This window comes from Buteo buteo, chromosome 2 (assembly GCF_964188355.1).
Source record: "Buteo buteo chromosome 2, bButBut1.hap1.1, whole genome shotgun sequence".
Lineage (NCBI taxonomy): Eukaryota > Metazoa > Chordata > Aves > Accipitriformes > Accipitridae > Buteo > Buteo buteo.
The window spans coordinates 69,775,628-69,792,439 of record NC_134172.1 but is presented as its reverse complement, the minus strand read 5'-3'; the positions used below and the strand labels follow the sequence as shown (position 1 = coordinate 69,792,439).

Genomic DNA, 16,812 nt, shown 5'->3' with positions numbered 1-16,812 from the left:
ATTTTTGGGGTGGTTTTTTAATGACTTGGACTCTCTCTGACTGTCTTCTTGTTTCCCAGAAGTTGCTTCTTTGTGTCGCTGACATGCTGCTCTTCCTGTTGTGCTCCATTTTGGGGGGTGAGTTCCCCATGAGTGCTTGTTACACCCTTGAGTTTCAGCTGTTGTCTCAGAACTGATGAAAAGATAATGTTGTGGATCCCTGCTACCTGCCAACTGGATCAAAGTGGTTCCCCTTTATGTGCAAATCCATAGTTTAGTTAACAGTCCAACATGCATTGTTCAATATATTTTTCTGTGCTAAGCTACTTGAAAGTCAGGTGTACAGAGAAACTGTAGATTAAATTTTTGGAGGGATTTATGTGCCTAATGATGCAGATAGATGTGTGATGATATTTAAAGAAATGCCTGCATGTCTATTTTCTCCTAATTTTAATAGGTATATCCTGGCATATTTTTTTTTTAGACAAATTATTTAGGTAATAGGCAACACTTGTTATTTGAGGTACAGTTAAAATAACTCAAAGCTGCTTAATGGCATACTGTGAGAAATCTGAAATTTAGTTGGTGATGCACAGTGAAAAAGCTCTGGTGTGGGAGTGAAAGGGAGTGATCTTGTTTCTTCATTTTATCTTTTGAACTCCTGATCCGTTGTGATGATCTATGTATACCAATGGAATCCTTTTCCAGGTAGTGAATGAAAGAGTTTGTTTTATTTAAAAAGTAGACACCTAAAAAGTTCCTTCCTCATTGCACCAGTAGGCTTTCAGACCTTCTTGTTTTACCAGTAATTTCACATGATTTTGTTGCTCTAGACTTCAAATAAACCACAGTGTTTTAAATATATCTATATCCCTCAAATTTTTGGCAATAGGAAAACTAGCTGAAATCACTAAACTGCTTTAACTTTGGAAACTATTCACCAAGTATGCATAATAGTTGTTATCCATCCTGTTTTGTAACAGTGCCAGAACAAGTTCTTTTGAAATGCATGAGATGGAAACCCCATTCTCTTCAAGAGGAAGCACCTTTCACTTTGCAGGGTTGTCTCAGACCAGGGGGTATATTATCCTCTTAATGCACTTGCATAACTCCCATTAACATTAATGGAAATTACATGCACTCACTGTGAGGTGAATATACCCTTTTGTTGAAATGAGCAATCTATTGCGACAGATTTTCCAGTGATGTTAAATCAAATTTAGATTGCTATACTAACGTCACTAGTACATCTTTGTTGCTGGTAGTTTATATTAATGAAAATTCACAAGGTAGCTTTATATTAGGTCTTATAATGAAAAATCCCATTTACAGTGCTCTAGAAAAATTATGTTTTAAACAGGGAGCTTGTCCATTTTCTTCTCCAATGTAAAATGTGGACCACTGTGTAGCAAACTTTGTATTTTCTTTTGGCTTGGTAGTTACTGTTTGCAGTCCCTTTAGAGATAGTTTGTAAAGATTGTATATTGCAGACGGCAAACTGTTGGCCTGTGGTTAGGACAGCAGAATGCTGGGTTCCTGGTTCTGTTCCTGGCCTTGTTGCTGAAAGTCTATTTGGTTCTGGGTGACTCAGCTGCCTTATCTGACACTGATTAATATCTAAAATGTGCAGAATCAGAACATCATAGCTCACAGGTGTGTTGTAAAAATTGTCTGTAAATTGTTTTATTGTGAGATGAAAGCCACTAGAAAAAGGTCAAATGTTATCTCAGAAAGCGATATAACAATTTTATCAAAATGTTAGCAAGATGTAGCTCCTGTTTTACACACAGCTTTTGTGTTAGTGTAACCTGCTGTTAGGGAGCGGTTTACTTATACCAATACAGTTATACTGTTGCAGCCCCTAGTGTGGACGCAGTTGTACTGACATAAAATGCTTCACTTGTACTGTTTATTCCTGCCAGTATAGGAGCACACTTGGTACCTTAGCAGTGAAATAGCTGTATTGGGAGGAATTGTGCCATTTCACTTTTTGCTAATTTAGGGTCAGTGTATGTGTAGCCAAGAATGTAGCCAACTATGAAAAAAGCTTCAAGACCATTAGCCTTCTCCAGCAAAGTCCAAATTAGGTCATTGGAGGCAATGCTTGTTTTAAAGCAAAAATCCAGATAAATCATAGGTGGAACGGAAGTATTTATGTAGATAGATCTTGCATTGCTTTTCAAAATACTTACTTCTAGAACTCTATAGTTCTTTTTGTGAGTCCCTTCTGCTCTGGCTTTTTTCCTTCAAACTACAGCTAGTCATTTTCCTATAGCATTTTCAGGAACCATCGTATTTCCTCGCTGGCTCTGCATCTGTTTAAGTGTGTATTTTGACTTGAGTAGGGAAATGATAGAATCTTCTTTTTCTAACCTGTTTCTTACTCCTCCTCTTCCATTGATTGTTCTTCTTGCACAGGAAAACTATATCCTGTCCATTTTCAACCACATAAACCATTTTCACTGTAGCATCATTTTATGATAAAAATAGTGGCTTAAAGTTATTTTTGTTTTCAGACATATGTTTTCTAATGCATATTTTAAAGATACAAATCCAAAATAAAAACTTACAGCCACACTAGAATTTGTGATCTGTGGCCTACTCCATGGATAATTAACTATCAGATGTAATAATAGCTGTCAGGAAGTTCTGACGTAACCTGTGTTGCATGTGTGACACTCTCAACATGGGAATGCTAGAAGAAAATGTCTTACTCCAACATTCTGTTGACATATTAATGTACCAGTATCTTTGAAAGATATGTATTTAAGAGGTTCTTAAAGAATCCAGTGGAAGTATTACGTTTAGATATTTATGCAAGCACTATTAAATTCCAGGAGCAGAATATAAGTGGTTCCAAGCGGTGTAGATGGCTCCTGCTGCAGACACAGTCCCTACCTCGAAGAGCTTGGTTAAGCTTTTCTTAACTACTAATGAATATTGAGTCCTTTAATTTCAACCGCACAAGTGGAATGGGGTCCGCGTTACCAGCACGCTATGAGAAGTCGTCAAGCTCTCCCGCCACAGGTGTCCCGGTGCAGGGCCCCAGGCAGAGCCCAGCCCCTCACCCGCTTTGGAGTCTCTCGCCTCCCTCCGCAGCCCAGCAGCGCTTAGGGGGAGGTCAGCCGCGCCGGGCCAACGCTAGCAATAGGAGACAAGAAGAGCGTAAACGACGAGGGGCAATGAATTCGCTCTCCCCACACCCCCGTGGACTACCGCCCTTTGCTTATAAAGGCTTCGTGCCCCCAGCGGCAGCTCGGCATCGGCCCTTTCCCCGTTGAGGGGGGCTGTCTCTGGGGCCTCGCCGGTTCCCCCCTGCGCGCTGGGGTGCGGAGCTGCGCCCCCGCCGCCTCCTGCCTGGAGGGCAGAGCTGCAGCCCGCGGGGCTGCCGCCGGACTTTGAACGAGCCGGGGGCTGGTGGAACAGGTTTCCTCTCTGCGCGCCGCCGGGGCGTTGCGTCAATCCTGGGAGGAGGATCCTCGAGGTAAATGAACTTTTTAAACGGGAAAAGAAGAAGGGAGAGGAGGAAGAAGAGGTGGGGCAGCAGCCGCCCGAGCGCTTCCTCTAAACGCTTGTTCGGGAAACGGGCTTCGGCCGCTGCCCGGCGCCACGGCCGGAGGATGCTCTTCTCCGCCCCGCCGGGCTCCGCAGGCGAGCTGTCAGAGCGCCGGCCGTAGCGCGGCACGGCTGAGCGCCAGCTCCGCTGGTGAGTGTGCGCCGGCGGCGGCCGCTGCTGCGCTGCCCGCGCAGGGAGCGCTGGAAGGGGGGTTTGGAGCCCTCCTTCCTGCTCGCCTCCCCGGCTAGGGACGGCGCGGAGCCCGGGAGCGGCTGGGCGGCGGTGCCCTCGCATCCGTGGCTCTCGGAGGCCGAGCCGGGCTGCCGTAGCGGGGAGCCTGGGCGGAGGGTCTAATGCAGCAGGCGGCGAGCAGGTCTGGCCGCGCTCCTGCTGCCATAGGTAACGGGCGGGGCTGGGAGTTGAATGAGGCGTTGCGAGAAAGGGGGCTTGGGGCTGGGAGGGCAGGCGGGGGCCAGCGGGCGGACGAGGGGCGCCGGCTACCGGACAGGCGGAGGCTGGAGGAGAAGCGATGCGGTCCTGCCGTCGGGATAGCTGCCCCGCTGCCCCGGGCCGGCCCGCTCTGGTGCGGCGGGAGCTGCCCCGGAGCGCCACCGCCCTTCGGCCCTCCCGGCCGAGAGGCTGCTGCCCGCCCCGGCGCGGCAGGGTGGGCGCTCGGTGCCAGCCCGGTAGCTCTTAACCCTGCTGGGGGGGGGGGATCGGGCCGCGCCCCGCCTTGTGCGGGGAGGAGAGGGCACGGTCCTGGCGGCGGTGGGTGCTGGAGGGGCCGTGTGCGTGCCGGCCTCTCGCTGGAAGTATCCCCGTGGTCGGTGAGCGGTAGTCGAGCCGGTTGTGGCTGTGCGGGAAAGAGTTTCCAAAGACGACCGATGCCATAGCACTTAGCTTCTCATTTAGCAAATTACCGTGCGTATACGGCTAATACGTGTACTGGATGCCTGTATGTGTTTGCGTATGTATGTATGCAGTGTGAGTCTTTTGATGCGTGGGGCTACAAAACAATCTGTTTGTTTGGTAGAAGGTAGTTGTATAATGGTAACTGTTCTTGCCTACTTTTTCTGTCTTAAAGCACTTGCGTTCATTCCCTTCTGGTATTTTCAGAAGTGAAAGTCTGTGGTTATTGCTGTACTTAATACAAGTTAATATAATTATCTTTAAAGTCAAAGACTGTGTATCTTTATTATTTATAAATATGTGAAGATAATAAGTATAATGGGGAACTAGTTCTTAATGTCTTTCAAGCTGTTATTGGGTCATCGTTGCACATGGTGCAGAAAAGCATGTTTATTATTGTGGATTTGGGGGATCCAAACAGCAATTTAACCTATCTGAGGACTGACTAATTTTGTGCGTATTACTGGAAAGCTCTAATAATAACAATCAAGCAGTGAACAGAAATAATAGTATGCATTTGTGGAAAGAATATTGTGCTGTTTGAAACACTTTTTAAAATATCAAGTCCTAGGGAAATTTGTAACTAATTTATAATTCAGTTTTATTTAAAATGAAGTTATAGAATAGGGAGGAGATTCTGCAATGCAAGTAAGCTTCCCTGTGATAAATATTTAGCTTTGGTATAGAGTTCACCAGCATAAGGAAAGCGAGTCAGAAGAACACATCTGAATAGTAATTCAGTGCTCTAATAAGTCTGGAAGCTCTGTTCCTCACTTCTGAAGAAATTGTAGGTACTTGCAAATAAAAATACTTTAGCTGTAGTTTGTGCAGGTAAATCAGCACAGCTGTAATCTTTGAGAGTCATCACATTTAGCAGTGGGGGTTTGATTTTGTACTTTCTCGTAAGTTTTTGACTGCCTGGGGAAAAAAAAAATCATAAAGTACAAAACTATAAGTAAACATAGCATGTTGTTAGATTACAGCAGTAATGTTGTACCAGCCTTCCCCTGAGAATCTTGTTTGATTGCAAACAAGATTCTTCCCAATCCACATATAAAAATGTGTTTATCTCTTACGAACAAAATATGATGGTTGGCAGCTTCAGTGAAAAAGGAGTTACCATAACCAAACCTGAATGTATAGGAGTGACTCAAGAGTTAAAGGAACAGCAGCACTACTGAATCTATTTAACTGGCAAAGTGGCTTTAATTGGGCTGGTTGCTAGGGAAGGGCTCCAGCACCATGTATTTCAATGAATTTAAACATTGGACAAATGGCACACCTAAGTCTGCTTAAATAATACACCTGGTATTGGCTCCAGCCGTATTTAGAGCAGGTGTGCACTGTTTCTTGCTAACCAGTTTTCCCTTATTGTGCAGTTCCACTGTGTGGCTTACATGCTGTTACCCTGTTCCATGGTGGCTGCTGGGCGAGTTGAGCTTGCCATACCAATTATGTATTTAGTGTTTTGCATTATGCTTATTTTTTTAAAAAAAATATCAGTTAATGTAAACATAACTAGAAACAGCTTTCTAGAATTAGGCTCGAAGCAGGATTAACTTACATATTTGATACACAAATTAATTTGTTACATGTTTGTACCTTTTCTGTTACAGGAAAAGTCAGATACTACTCTTGATTATATTGGAATAACTTAATTATTTGACTTTAGTGAAGTTGCACTGGGCCTGTGCATGGGACAGTTGTGCTAGGACTTGAATTAGCAAGGTTGGGAGTGCGAGTGTGCGCAAGCCACTGTCAGTTACTGGTTTTGCACAGAGTGCCTGTTAATCTCTGTCAAGCAATACTAATGAACAGCATATTAAAAATACCATCCGGGGGTAGAACTGACACCGGTCATCCCTGTACATCCTCCCTGTGCTGCTGTAGAACTGACATTAATAACTGTCAGCAGTATTAAAAATAAGTTTTTCCTTAGTGTAAATGCTACTTGGGAACAGAACCTGGCTCCGTTCTTTTATAAATAGAATAAATGTACTGAAGTCTGGCTTTATCTCTTCAACATTTATAATGTGACTTAGTGTAATGTTCTGTGTTGCCACACAGGAGAATTAAGTTTGGCTCTATTCTCATTCCCCATACTAGCAGGAGTTAAGAACAAAAGGAGGCAGCTGTATGTAATTCAGGCTATGAAGGGAGTCAGGGACTTGTTAAACTCAACCGTAAACCATAGAAAATAAGAGGACCAGACTTTCTCTAAAGCAGCCTGCTAGGTGGTTTCATAGGCTTAATAAAGCTCAGCTTGATGCCCCAGCTGAAGAACATTTCATAAATTTCTGATAGCACTTTCCTATAAAACAGGAGTGACCAGACTTGTCAAGTTCATATGTGTAATTTGGGAGAAAATAAGAGGCATACCTAATTCTCGTGAGAGCCACTACAGATTAAGCGTCTTTAATATTGGAGGATGGCCTGCAGAGGCACATAAAGCAGTGGACCATCTGTACCACTCAGATGAAAATGCATCACTGGAGAGGGTGCTATATTAAAAGTGAAGGCAGATTGGGGCACTGCTGTGGAACTCTTCTGGCTTTATCTATGAGTTGCAGATTAAACTTCTTGACAGCAATGGGGAAAGAACTGTTAAGAGAGACTTCGTGTCATATTTCTTCCCTGAAGTTCACCAAAGGGTAGGGGTTAAAAAAAATCTATCTATATTTGACCACTGGCAATCCATGCAAGAGACTCTGCTGCTGCTATTCTGGGAACTATTTAAAGTTGGCTTTTAGATTTTACTGCATATATGCTGTTAGTTGTGGCATGTCTGTCTTTTATGAATACATACTTCAAGAAATAGGTTATTTTCTAAAATTGCCTTAATTTTCTTACCTAGTTATTGGTATGAGTTTTGCACATAATTACATACTTTGAGTTGGTTCCCAGCAGTACTTACCCAGATAATAATAGGAACATAACGCATCAGAATAGTTGAAAAATCTTCATTGAGGAGGAGCTTGAGAAAGAAGTAACAGGTTTGGTAGAAGATGTCTGTTGTACTTGACATGAAATTCTCTCCTCCACCCGCAGTATCCTCTCAGAGATAACTAATTCTTTTAACCATAAATATGTAAGTGTGGATAAAATAGCTGTGGAGTAGCAGTTTATGTACATCCTCAAATGTGTTAAGTATTTGACGGGTAGGTAAGCAGCTGTCTGAGCTGGGGACAACTTCTATTTTTAGATACAATGCAGTGAGTGAGGGGCAATAAACTGTGAGGAAAAGACAGGCTGAGGGGAGAGAGGCAATGAGGTCATGAGGTTACTTCCACACATTTGTTTAAAAGAAGTGAAAAAAACGCAAGGAAGACTGTTATATGCATAATACTCTACAGTGAATGTAGTTATGAGCAGATATAACAAGAATGGACAGCATTCTAAATGCTGCAAGAAAAGTCAGTAAATGCTATTATTTCGAGAAGCTATTGGCTAGTATAGAGCAAAATAAAAACACATTAACTTTTAGACCTTCAGAAAAATGTTTGTGTGTAATGAAAACACCTATGTTGTCAGTTTATTTTTTTTAAACAGAAGTATATGTGGAGTAATTCCTGAAGAGCAGAAGCCATTTCTTTACCCCCTCCCCCCAAAGCTGATGTCCAGGAATATGTGCCTGCTAAACTTCCACACCCCCTCTCCCCTTCTGAAACAGATCCAGGTTTGCCTCTTAAGCTACTTTTGACTACTCTGGACAGTAGCAACACATTGAATCTGACATGATTCTTCCCAGTTGTACTGCTGCAGATGGAATTCTGAGTACAAGGAATGAAAATGGATAGGACTTGTCGGTGTTCCTTCTGCTATAGCCTGCCAAATCTCTGAGCAGCAGCAGAGGTACTAAAGCTGTATCTGTAAACTTAGGAAGTTAGACTTTTCTCTTTTCATACCCATTGGAACAAGTGCTAGGATATTTAAAATCAATTTTTAGTTTGTATGAAAAAAGTTAATTTCACCTGTCTGTGAAACTGACTGGAGGGACTAGTAAGCAAGAAGGATTTTTCATTTCCTCAAAACCATATTAGTGTACATTTTTGGAAAGCAGCCCTAATAAATATTGCATCATACTATAGCTATGTATCTGTTGACTTATATGAAAATTCAATACACATTTCTTAAATAAGCATAGAAGCCGAGTATAATTTTTCAGACCAGTGGTTTTGCTATTGCATGAGAACTTTCTTAATCAAAGTTTATCTCAAAGAACAGACACTAACAGAGATGAAGTAATAATGTGACTATGAAATAATCTGCTGAAGGAAAAACTGTTTTCCCAAACGGCTTTAGGGACAGAATAGCCAATGTATTTCTTTGGGTAAAAACACACTGTGCTAGGTTCTTTCTACTCAGGCTTTTCTGGTCTTTACAAAAAGCAGATAGTCTCCCTTGTGTCATTTTTAATTGATTTTTCACTGCATTACAAGAGATCATTGGCAACAGTCCAGGAAAAGGCAGGCAGCAAGCAGGGAATTCATCAAAAACTGACTCATTGATCACTGGATCTGATGAAATAATTAGTACTTGATATTTTCAATACAGTTTTGTACTGTTCATTTGACTTCCAAAAGCAAGAGAAAATCCCTTTATACCAGAAGATCACTGAGCAAAACTATAATTTCAAGAATTCTTCAGTGTGCTTATTCATTTTTTGGAATCTCTTTGTAGGAATTGCTAAGAATTTTTTATTGGCTCATCAACAGGAGCAGTACCAGTTAGACATGCTCTGTTTTGCAAACAAGTCAATTTTAGGGCATTGTATTTATGATGGAGAGAAGTCATAGGCAGTGCAAATTATTCTGGTGCATCCATTCCCAAACGTTTGCAGTAACGGGCCTTCAAATGTGTTCATTAATAATAATGATATTTTAAAAAAAAAAAAATCTTGGAAACCAACAGAAATGCTGAAGGGATATCACACTAACATCAAAGCTGTAGTAGACTTCAAACAGTATCATACCATATTTCCAAGATCTGGGCAGCTCTGCTCTCTAATGAAATTTGTAAGATAAATCAGTGTATAACAAGTCTTCTATCTGAGGATCCTGTATGAATTCGCAAATGTGTTGTTAACTCAGTAAATTTTACCACAGTCCTGTTTAAAAATATGGGTAGATGTGGGGTTTTTTTCTTCAACATCTGCATTTTTGATGCAGTAAACAAAAATGTCATCTCAAAACATCCCAGAACTTTAAGGAAGAAGATTGCTTTTTATAAGTAGCAAAGGAAAAGTAAGAGTTTGATACCATGCTAAATCCTTAACTTGCTGCCAAATTTGAGCACAGAGTGAAACTTCATTGCCTGTGTTGGTAACGGCTTATGAACTGTGAATTTTTCAAGTTTCTGCTTCTAGCTGGCACTAGAAAAATATTCAGTTGCTTTGTTGTTGTTTTGTTGGTTTTTTTCTTAGGAGTTAGATTATTTCAAGTATATTGCTTTTTACTTCTTTGAAGAGAACCTTGCTGTTCCTTGGTGGGGCAGAAGGGTCAAGGTATAAATAAATACTTGTTTCCCTCTCCCTTATAGGAGACCTGCAAACAAAAAAGAAATAGAAGCCATTAACCTACCTTGTTCAGAGAGAACACTAAATCAGCACAATATGGCACAGCATAGTATTGTCCTTGGATTATTCATGATGACTGTTTTATCACTGTTGGATGGAAGTTCAGCTTTCCTGTTAAATCAGCGTCTGAAGGGAAGATTTCAAAGAGACCGTAGAAACATCCGCCCAAACATCATCCTTGTTCTTACTGATGATCAGGATGTAGAACTTGGTAAGAGCCCAACATAAAGAGAATTTTAGCTAACAAGTATGGCGCTGCTTCTCCTTGAAGCTAGATTATTGCGTTCAAAATAATTATCCTTTTTTTTTTTTTTTTCAGTGTGGAAAATGATAGGAAGAACAAGTAGCAAAAGTTTAAACCTACCTTTATGTAGAAAATACTTTCTGTCTGCATGCAATTCAAGGACAGCAAATGTTAGTCTCAGAATGTCAAACTTCCTGTTTCTGTGGAAATATGAGATTCCTCCTTATCTGTCTTCATCTAGACACCTAAACTATGCTCCTGGCAGTTGCAAGTACAACCTGGGAAGCTACAGGCCAAAGCAGTAGGTTTAAATTCATGAGTGGTTATTGCACCATGTAATTACCCACATTTTTTTGTGTAATTGCAGACATTCATTACATATACAATTTTAATTTTAATTACTTAAATGTTACCTAACGTAGTCATACTATTCTTGGTATTGTCCATTTAGATGTGTAGTTAATGACTGACCAAAATCACTTTGTATGAAAAGGTTCTACTGTGTTACTCAACGCTATGTTAATTGTTGAAGAAAGGAGATGAAGATAAAACACATGCTTTGCCTAATGATCTGGAATAATGAATTAACTGACAAGAGTTTGGGTTTTGTTCTGTTATCTGAACAAGCTTATATTTACCAAATGTTGTCTGTAGTTAGGAGAAGTGATTAACACAGACTAGTTTAGATTAATAATTTTGCATTAGAAATATGCTTTTTAGTGAGTATAAAGCCTGGATCATCTGAAACATGAGATCTTGTGTATGTGTGGTCTGGTGGGTTTTTTTGACAGTTACTGCATCAAATTTCTAGTATGGATGGGAAAAATTGGAAAACAGACCTCACAGAAGAAACAGAACACAATAGTAAAGTTAGTCAACTTCTATTACTTACACACTTACTCCTCTAGTTGAGAAGTTAATCACAGCAATGTGGCAGTATTCTTACAGATGATTCCTTTTTATCAGTATTACTGCATGTCTGCAGCACCATAGATGTCACATTCTTCTCAAAGGTGGTTGGAAAGCCTGCTATGGCAGTAACCCCACCAAATACAAATCTAATTCAAATTAGTAGGATCAGAAGATTTGTTGTTGTTGTTGTCACTTTTTTTTTTTTAATGGTTATTTGGATCACAAATAAAGCAGTTTCAATAATGTATGTCCAAAAGAACCTAAGTACATTATCTTGCAGACTCAGAAGGTGGTCCTAAAAAATTTATCATCTTCTATTTTATGCTAGCCTGCTTGTTTCTGATGCAATTGTCTAAGTCCTTTGGGCAGTATATTTCTCTTCTCTGATAATCTGATGCTTTCCAATTTCAAGCATAATGGGCATATGTCCACACAAATTAGGATCTAACTAAGGAAAATCCATCTGATGAAGCTGAGATTTGATATTCATCATTTGCCACTAATGGCTTTGTGAGACCCCAATATTTGTTTGAATTAATTTTTATTCTTGTCTATTGTCTGGTGAGCTGTCCAAGTTAATCAAAATTGCCATTTGTGGGATTGTGGTTAATGCATTTAAGAAAGATGAAAACAAGATGTGAATTACAAATAAAAGCTAAGGAAAACTTGGAAGCTATGGAAGTGTAGCAGAGAAAGCTGTGCGTAACTAAGATTTCATCTGTTGCTAAGACTATTCTGTAACTGATGGTTGTTGCAGTTTGCATTGTTCTTTTGTGGGTACTTTTGAGGCAAAAGGGAAGACAACCCAATTTCAAGTGCTCTTAACAGCCTTTCCCTTATTTAATTTAAGATAGATTTAACAATGTACCAGTAGCAGGTGGAGTTTACCAGAAAGAGAATGTCATCGTTTCAGGAAAGGAGTACAACTTTTTTTTAATTTGTGCTACTGTTAATCATGAGCTTTACTTGGGAAACCAAACCTCAGCCTTGTATTGAAAAAATGAAAAGACTGATGAGGGGCTGATGAAAAGGATGCAGAATCTCCAGGTCAAAGGAGAACAAGTGTAAATTGTAATGGATACAAATGGGAGAAGACAAATGAGAACACCAAGAACCACTGAAACATACATGCTCAGTTGACTGTCTAATCAAAAGAGTTGTACTGACAAGCAGAATATAAAGAGGAATATACTGACGAGGAGAAAGAATTAATTAGAAACAGAGACATTTTTTTTCCCCATTAGAGCCATTTAAGTCCAAGTTAGTATAATGCTTATGTCCCCTGTGTGATGGACTCAGCATCTCCTGTTTAATTAGGTTTGCCTACCATATTGCTGTGGTTTAACAAACCAGCTTATTTCATTAACTCATAGCTGGAGAAAGATCTGATTATTTAGAATATATTTCAGCCACGTTAGAGGAATCTGAGAGATGACTTGTATGTTCCTACATCTTCCTCTGAAAAACTACAAAAGTGACATGGAAGATAATTTTTCTTAGTTATCATACATGGAGATTAGGGCCTTAGAGCTTCGTTAAAATTAAATATAAGGAAAAAAAGGAAATGAAGATGTGAAAAGGGTGTCTAATGAGGGTCAAATAGGATAAAAATAGAAGGCTTTAGGGGACAGTTAATTAACATTCTGGGGTTCAGTTAACTTATCTGTGTATGGATACCACTTCTCAAATTGTGCTTCAGAGTAAACTAAGTCACTTGGGACTTAATACTAAGTTCTTCAGCAGCTGGAGCTCCCTAAAACTCATGTAAATTATGACCTCTGACAACAAAACACAACTAATGAGAAAGTCAATATTATTTCACAAACAACTGGTATATTTTCTCCATTAATATTAGCCAAAATATCAGCCTTATCCCTAAAGTGAACCATGAAGACACACTAAGCAAAGTTATGGATACTGCACAAATTTCAAGTGGAATTTCAGCCTAGGTTTTGCTTTACTTTGTTCATTGAGCAGCTTGAATGCGTCAAATTGATTAAACTTTCATATTTTCACAGTAGTCCAATGGATATATTTTTTAAATAGCTTAAAAATTTCACATTTAACTACTAAATCATTTTTATTTATCATCAGTGGTTTTAGACAGGTAACACTTTCTGAATTAAGTATTGACACTTCAAAGGATGACTTCCCTTGGTACATCCACTAATGAAACCCCAGAAGGTTTTCGAACTCAAAAAGTGATTTGGTGAGGTTCCAGTTGCTGATTAACACATAACTAATCTTCTGCCACAGAAGGATCAATTTCTACTTTTTCTCACAATTTTATGTTTGCATTGGAGGCAAGCTGAAGAAAATAAGTTTTGGTTGGCTGGTCTAATGCTGTTTAAAATATTTAAAGCTGGCCTATTTAAGATTGTACAAAAGAGTATGCTGGATTTTTACCTTCCACTGATCTGTCACTCTGTATTAGTTCTCAAGCTGGGGAAGCAGATTAGATCATATGTTTTTGTATTAAAGACTGTTGATATATCGGGCCTTGTCATTACAGCAGTTTTATTAAAGGAGGTTACTGTCCCCAAGGGGAGTCTTAACATGTACTGTTATTTATGCACAGATGCCTCTGTCATTTAAAGGGGTTGTTAAATTGTATTTTAATATTGGGATGACAAAACATTCTTTCGGTCTGCCTATTTATGCTTGGGCTAGCTCATAAGACAACACAGAGGAAACATCCACAGTTTTCAGGCTCACGTAATGTATAATTGACTGTTACAATTGTTTACTGTTAGTGCCTTTGAGCACTAACACTTATCCCACAGTTATGGAAACAAAAATCTTGCTTTCTTCAGAAACTTCTTTTTGATATGTGAAGTTTAGCAAGTTCTAAAGGGGGAGAGCAATAACCTGCCTTGGTTCTTGTCACAAAGTGGTGTGACAGGTGCTCTGACCTGAGAAATGCACAAACAGATTTTTAACACTCATTTTTATATTCGTTCCAACAAAATGATCTCAAGAAAACTAATACCTTGGCAATTTTTAGGTGAAATGACCTAGAGTAGCAATTAACCTTCCTTCACGGTGCCAGAGAGTCAGATTTCGTATATGGCTTATGACCATTTTCCCCCTAGGTTTTGACTCCTGGTTATATCAATGTGCCCTGTATCAAATCAACTTACTGTTGCAATTTCATAATGAAATCCCTGCCTAAAGAGCTTAGAAGAAACCTAAACCCATTATTGACAGAAACAACATACAGTTTGTGCCAGATGGTTGCAGGATGCATTGATTAAAACTGAACAATTAATCCAACTCAACCTTGGGTAAGTTAGCCCCAACCCTACTCCAGCATGAACCCATACCTTCATCTCCATGTTGTCTGTTGACTTTCCCTGCTTGTAACAAGAAGGGAGGGTTGGTGATGGAAAGGCTTACTCTCCTTTGCAAGGTCATGCTGATGACAGGTACCTTTACAAGTTCTTTGGAAAATGGAAATTATTCCTAGATGAAGCGTAACTCACTCTGATGCAGTTTTAACTACCAGGCACAGATAGATGAGGGAAACCAAATGTCTTTTTTTCTTCTGATCCTTGGCGTTTCTGCGTGTAGGAAGAACTCTGATATGGATCCAGATTTAGCTAGATGGATGTCTATGTTAAAGATCCAGTCTTTGTCCAAAGCCTTGTCTTAAACAAGAAACAGAACAGCCATTTGGCAGCAGTGTGGCTTTTAGTAATTGTTGGCAAAAAGACTTTTACTCGCGTTACCCCAATTCATCCAGGTCCCTACCAGTTAAACTTGCTTGCTTGTTTTTAGATGATGCTTATAAACTACATGGTTTTATCTGTCCCAAGTAGTCATCTAAAAATCTGATTCTGCAGAACCGAACCTAAGAAAATTTAGAGAGTTTTAGGTAACACAATTATCGAAATGGATCAAGTGGATAGATAGAGCTCAGTGGGCTGGTTACGGAAATTATTATGAGGGCTTTACTTTGTCTTTGGTTCACTGAAAGTTACAGAAATCAATACCTACTAATACCTCACGTTGGGCAAAAGAACATGTTATCTAGAGAACAACTCCTAGCAGACCCTGCTTGAGCAGGGGATTGGACTAAATACTCTCCAGGCATCCCTTCCAACCTCAGTGGTTCTATGATTACAACCCTCCGCCTTTTGCAGAAGGTTGGCACAAAAGGCAGTGCATCCGGTATCTTCTGAAACTGAGGATTAAATAATGCTTAAGGAGTATGCAAACTTTGGTCAGGGTTGCTTGCACAAAGTGAATTTCACCCTCAGGCCACATTGTCTCAGCCTAAAATTCATGCTGGTTCTTGCCTTCAGCTACTGGAACAGTACTAGTGGCTCCAGAAAGGCTGCACAGAGGGTGCAGATACAGTTTTAAGTCTTGAGCTTAGAGAGAGAGAAATTTAAAAAGCATTATGATCTATGTCAACAGGTTTGAGTCAAATCTTAACTTAGAACTTCAGTATTTGGTCCTTCTTAAAACAATGGGAGAACTTCACTAGAGGAGGGGAGAGTAATCTCTTTAGATTTGGGCTCACTACGAGATTACAGTGCTGTTACTACCTGTGCTTCATTCTGGTCTCTGATGTAACATGTGAGCTCTTAGCTCTTGTGACTGAAACAAGAAAATTTTCTAAGGTGGTTTTCTTCTTCCAGGTTCTATGCAAGTGATGAATAAAACAAGGCGGATCATGGAACATGGAGGTGCTCATTTCATCAATGCCTTCGTGACAACACCCATGTGCTGCCCATCTCGCTCCTCTATTCTTACAGGGAAGTACGTCCACAACCACAACACTTACACTAACAATGAGAACTGTTCTTCTCCATCCTGGCAAGCTCAGCATGAAACGCGTACATTTGCAGTGTACCTCAACAACACAGGATACAGGACAGGTAAGATCAAGGCTGGCTCCATCTGAAAGCTTCCTTAGGCTTATTAGTACAGAGGCTAATGTATGTAATATTTTGATTTGTTCTCATAAAGGACTGCAGCAGTGCAGAATGCCAGAGCTTCAGTCTTGCATGTAGGTTTAGCTTCCTTGTACTTTTACTTGAAGAAATTAAATTTAAAAAAAAAAAAGTGCGTGTGGGGGGGACTTTTTTCAGAAGCTGGGAAGGATAAAGTAGTGTGCATGTTTGAACCAAAGGCATGGCACATGTAGAATATACCTAGCAATTATCTGAAGTGCACAGAACAGACAAGAAAGATGCTATGGAAAGGAATTAGTGATTTGAATTTTTCATAAAACAGATATATCAAACTAAGAATACATGCGAAGGGACTGTTCCTTCTGTGCTTTGGGGCAGAGCTGTCAGCTGGATTGGTTTCTCTAGACAGTCCATTCCCAGTAAGGTGTTTGGGATAAATAACGACTGAAGAATAATTGGCAAGATCACGTGTACCCCTGAGAAACAAATGATCCTCTTTGTATGCAGTGCTCCTTAGGAACAAATATCCTGTAGAAGGGATTTCAGAAAATAAGTAGCAGGTGTTTCATACCTATTTCTTTCTTGCATTCTCGACATGAGATTTAGGTCCTTGCCCGTTACAGTGGTTTTGTCAGTTCTCTTGCTAATGCCTTTTGTCATGATGAGAAACAGGCATCAACCTGGTTCTATTTGTGTTATTTATAGTATATATACTATA

The 16,812-nt window shown here is 40.0% G+C and overlaps 1 protein-coding gene across 4 annotated transcripts in view; it reads left to right on the top strand.

The window, feature by feature from the left end:
* Positions 1–16,812, top strand: part of SULF2 (sulfatase 2) — a 166,184-nt gene that overhangs the window by 90,371 nt on the left and 59,001 nt on the right. The window contains exons 1-3 of one of the 4 annotated variants that reach the window (XM_075018885.1): positions 3,367–3,463; positions 9,983–10,230; positions 15,819–16,058. In XM_075018885.1, the coding sequence (XP_074874986.1) occupies positions 10,056–10,230; positions 15,819–16,058 (415 nt within the window). In that variant the 5' untranslated portion in view covers positions 3,367–3,463; positions 9,983–10,055. Of the gene's footprint in view, positions 1–3,366; positions 3,464–3,510; positions 3,686–9,982; positions 10,231–15,818; positions 16,059–16,812 lie in introns of those variants that run through there. The other 3 variants (XM_075018866.1, XM_075018877.1, XM_075018892.1) reach the window with 3 other exon arrangements.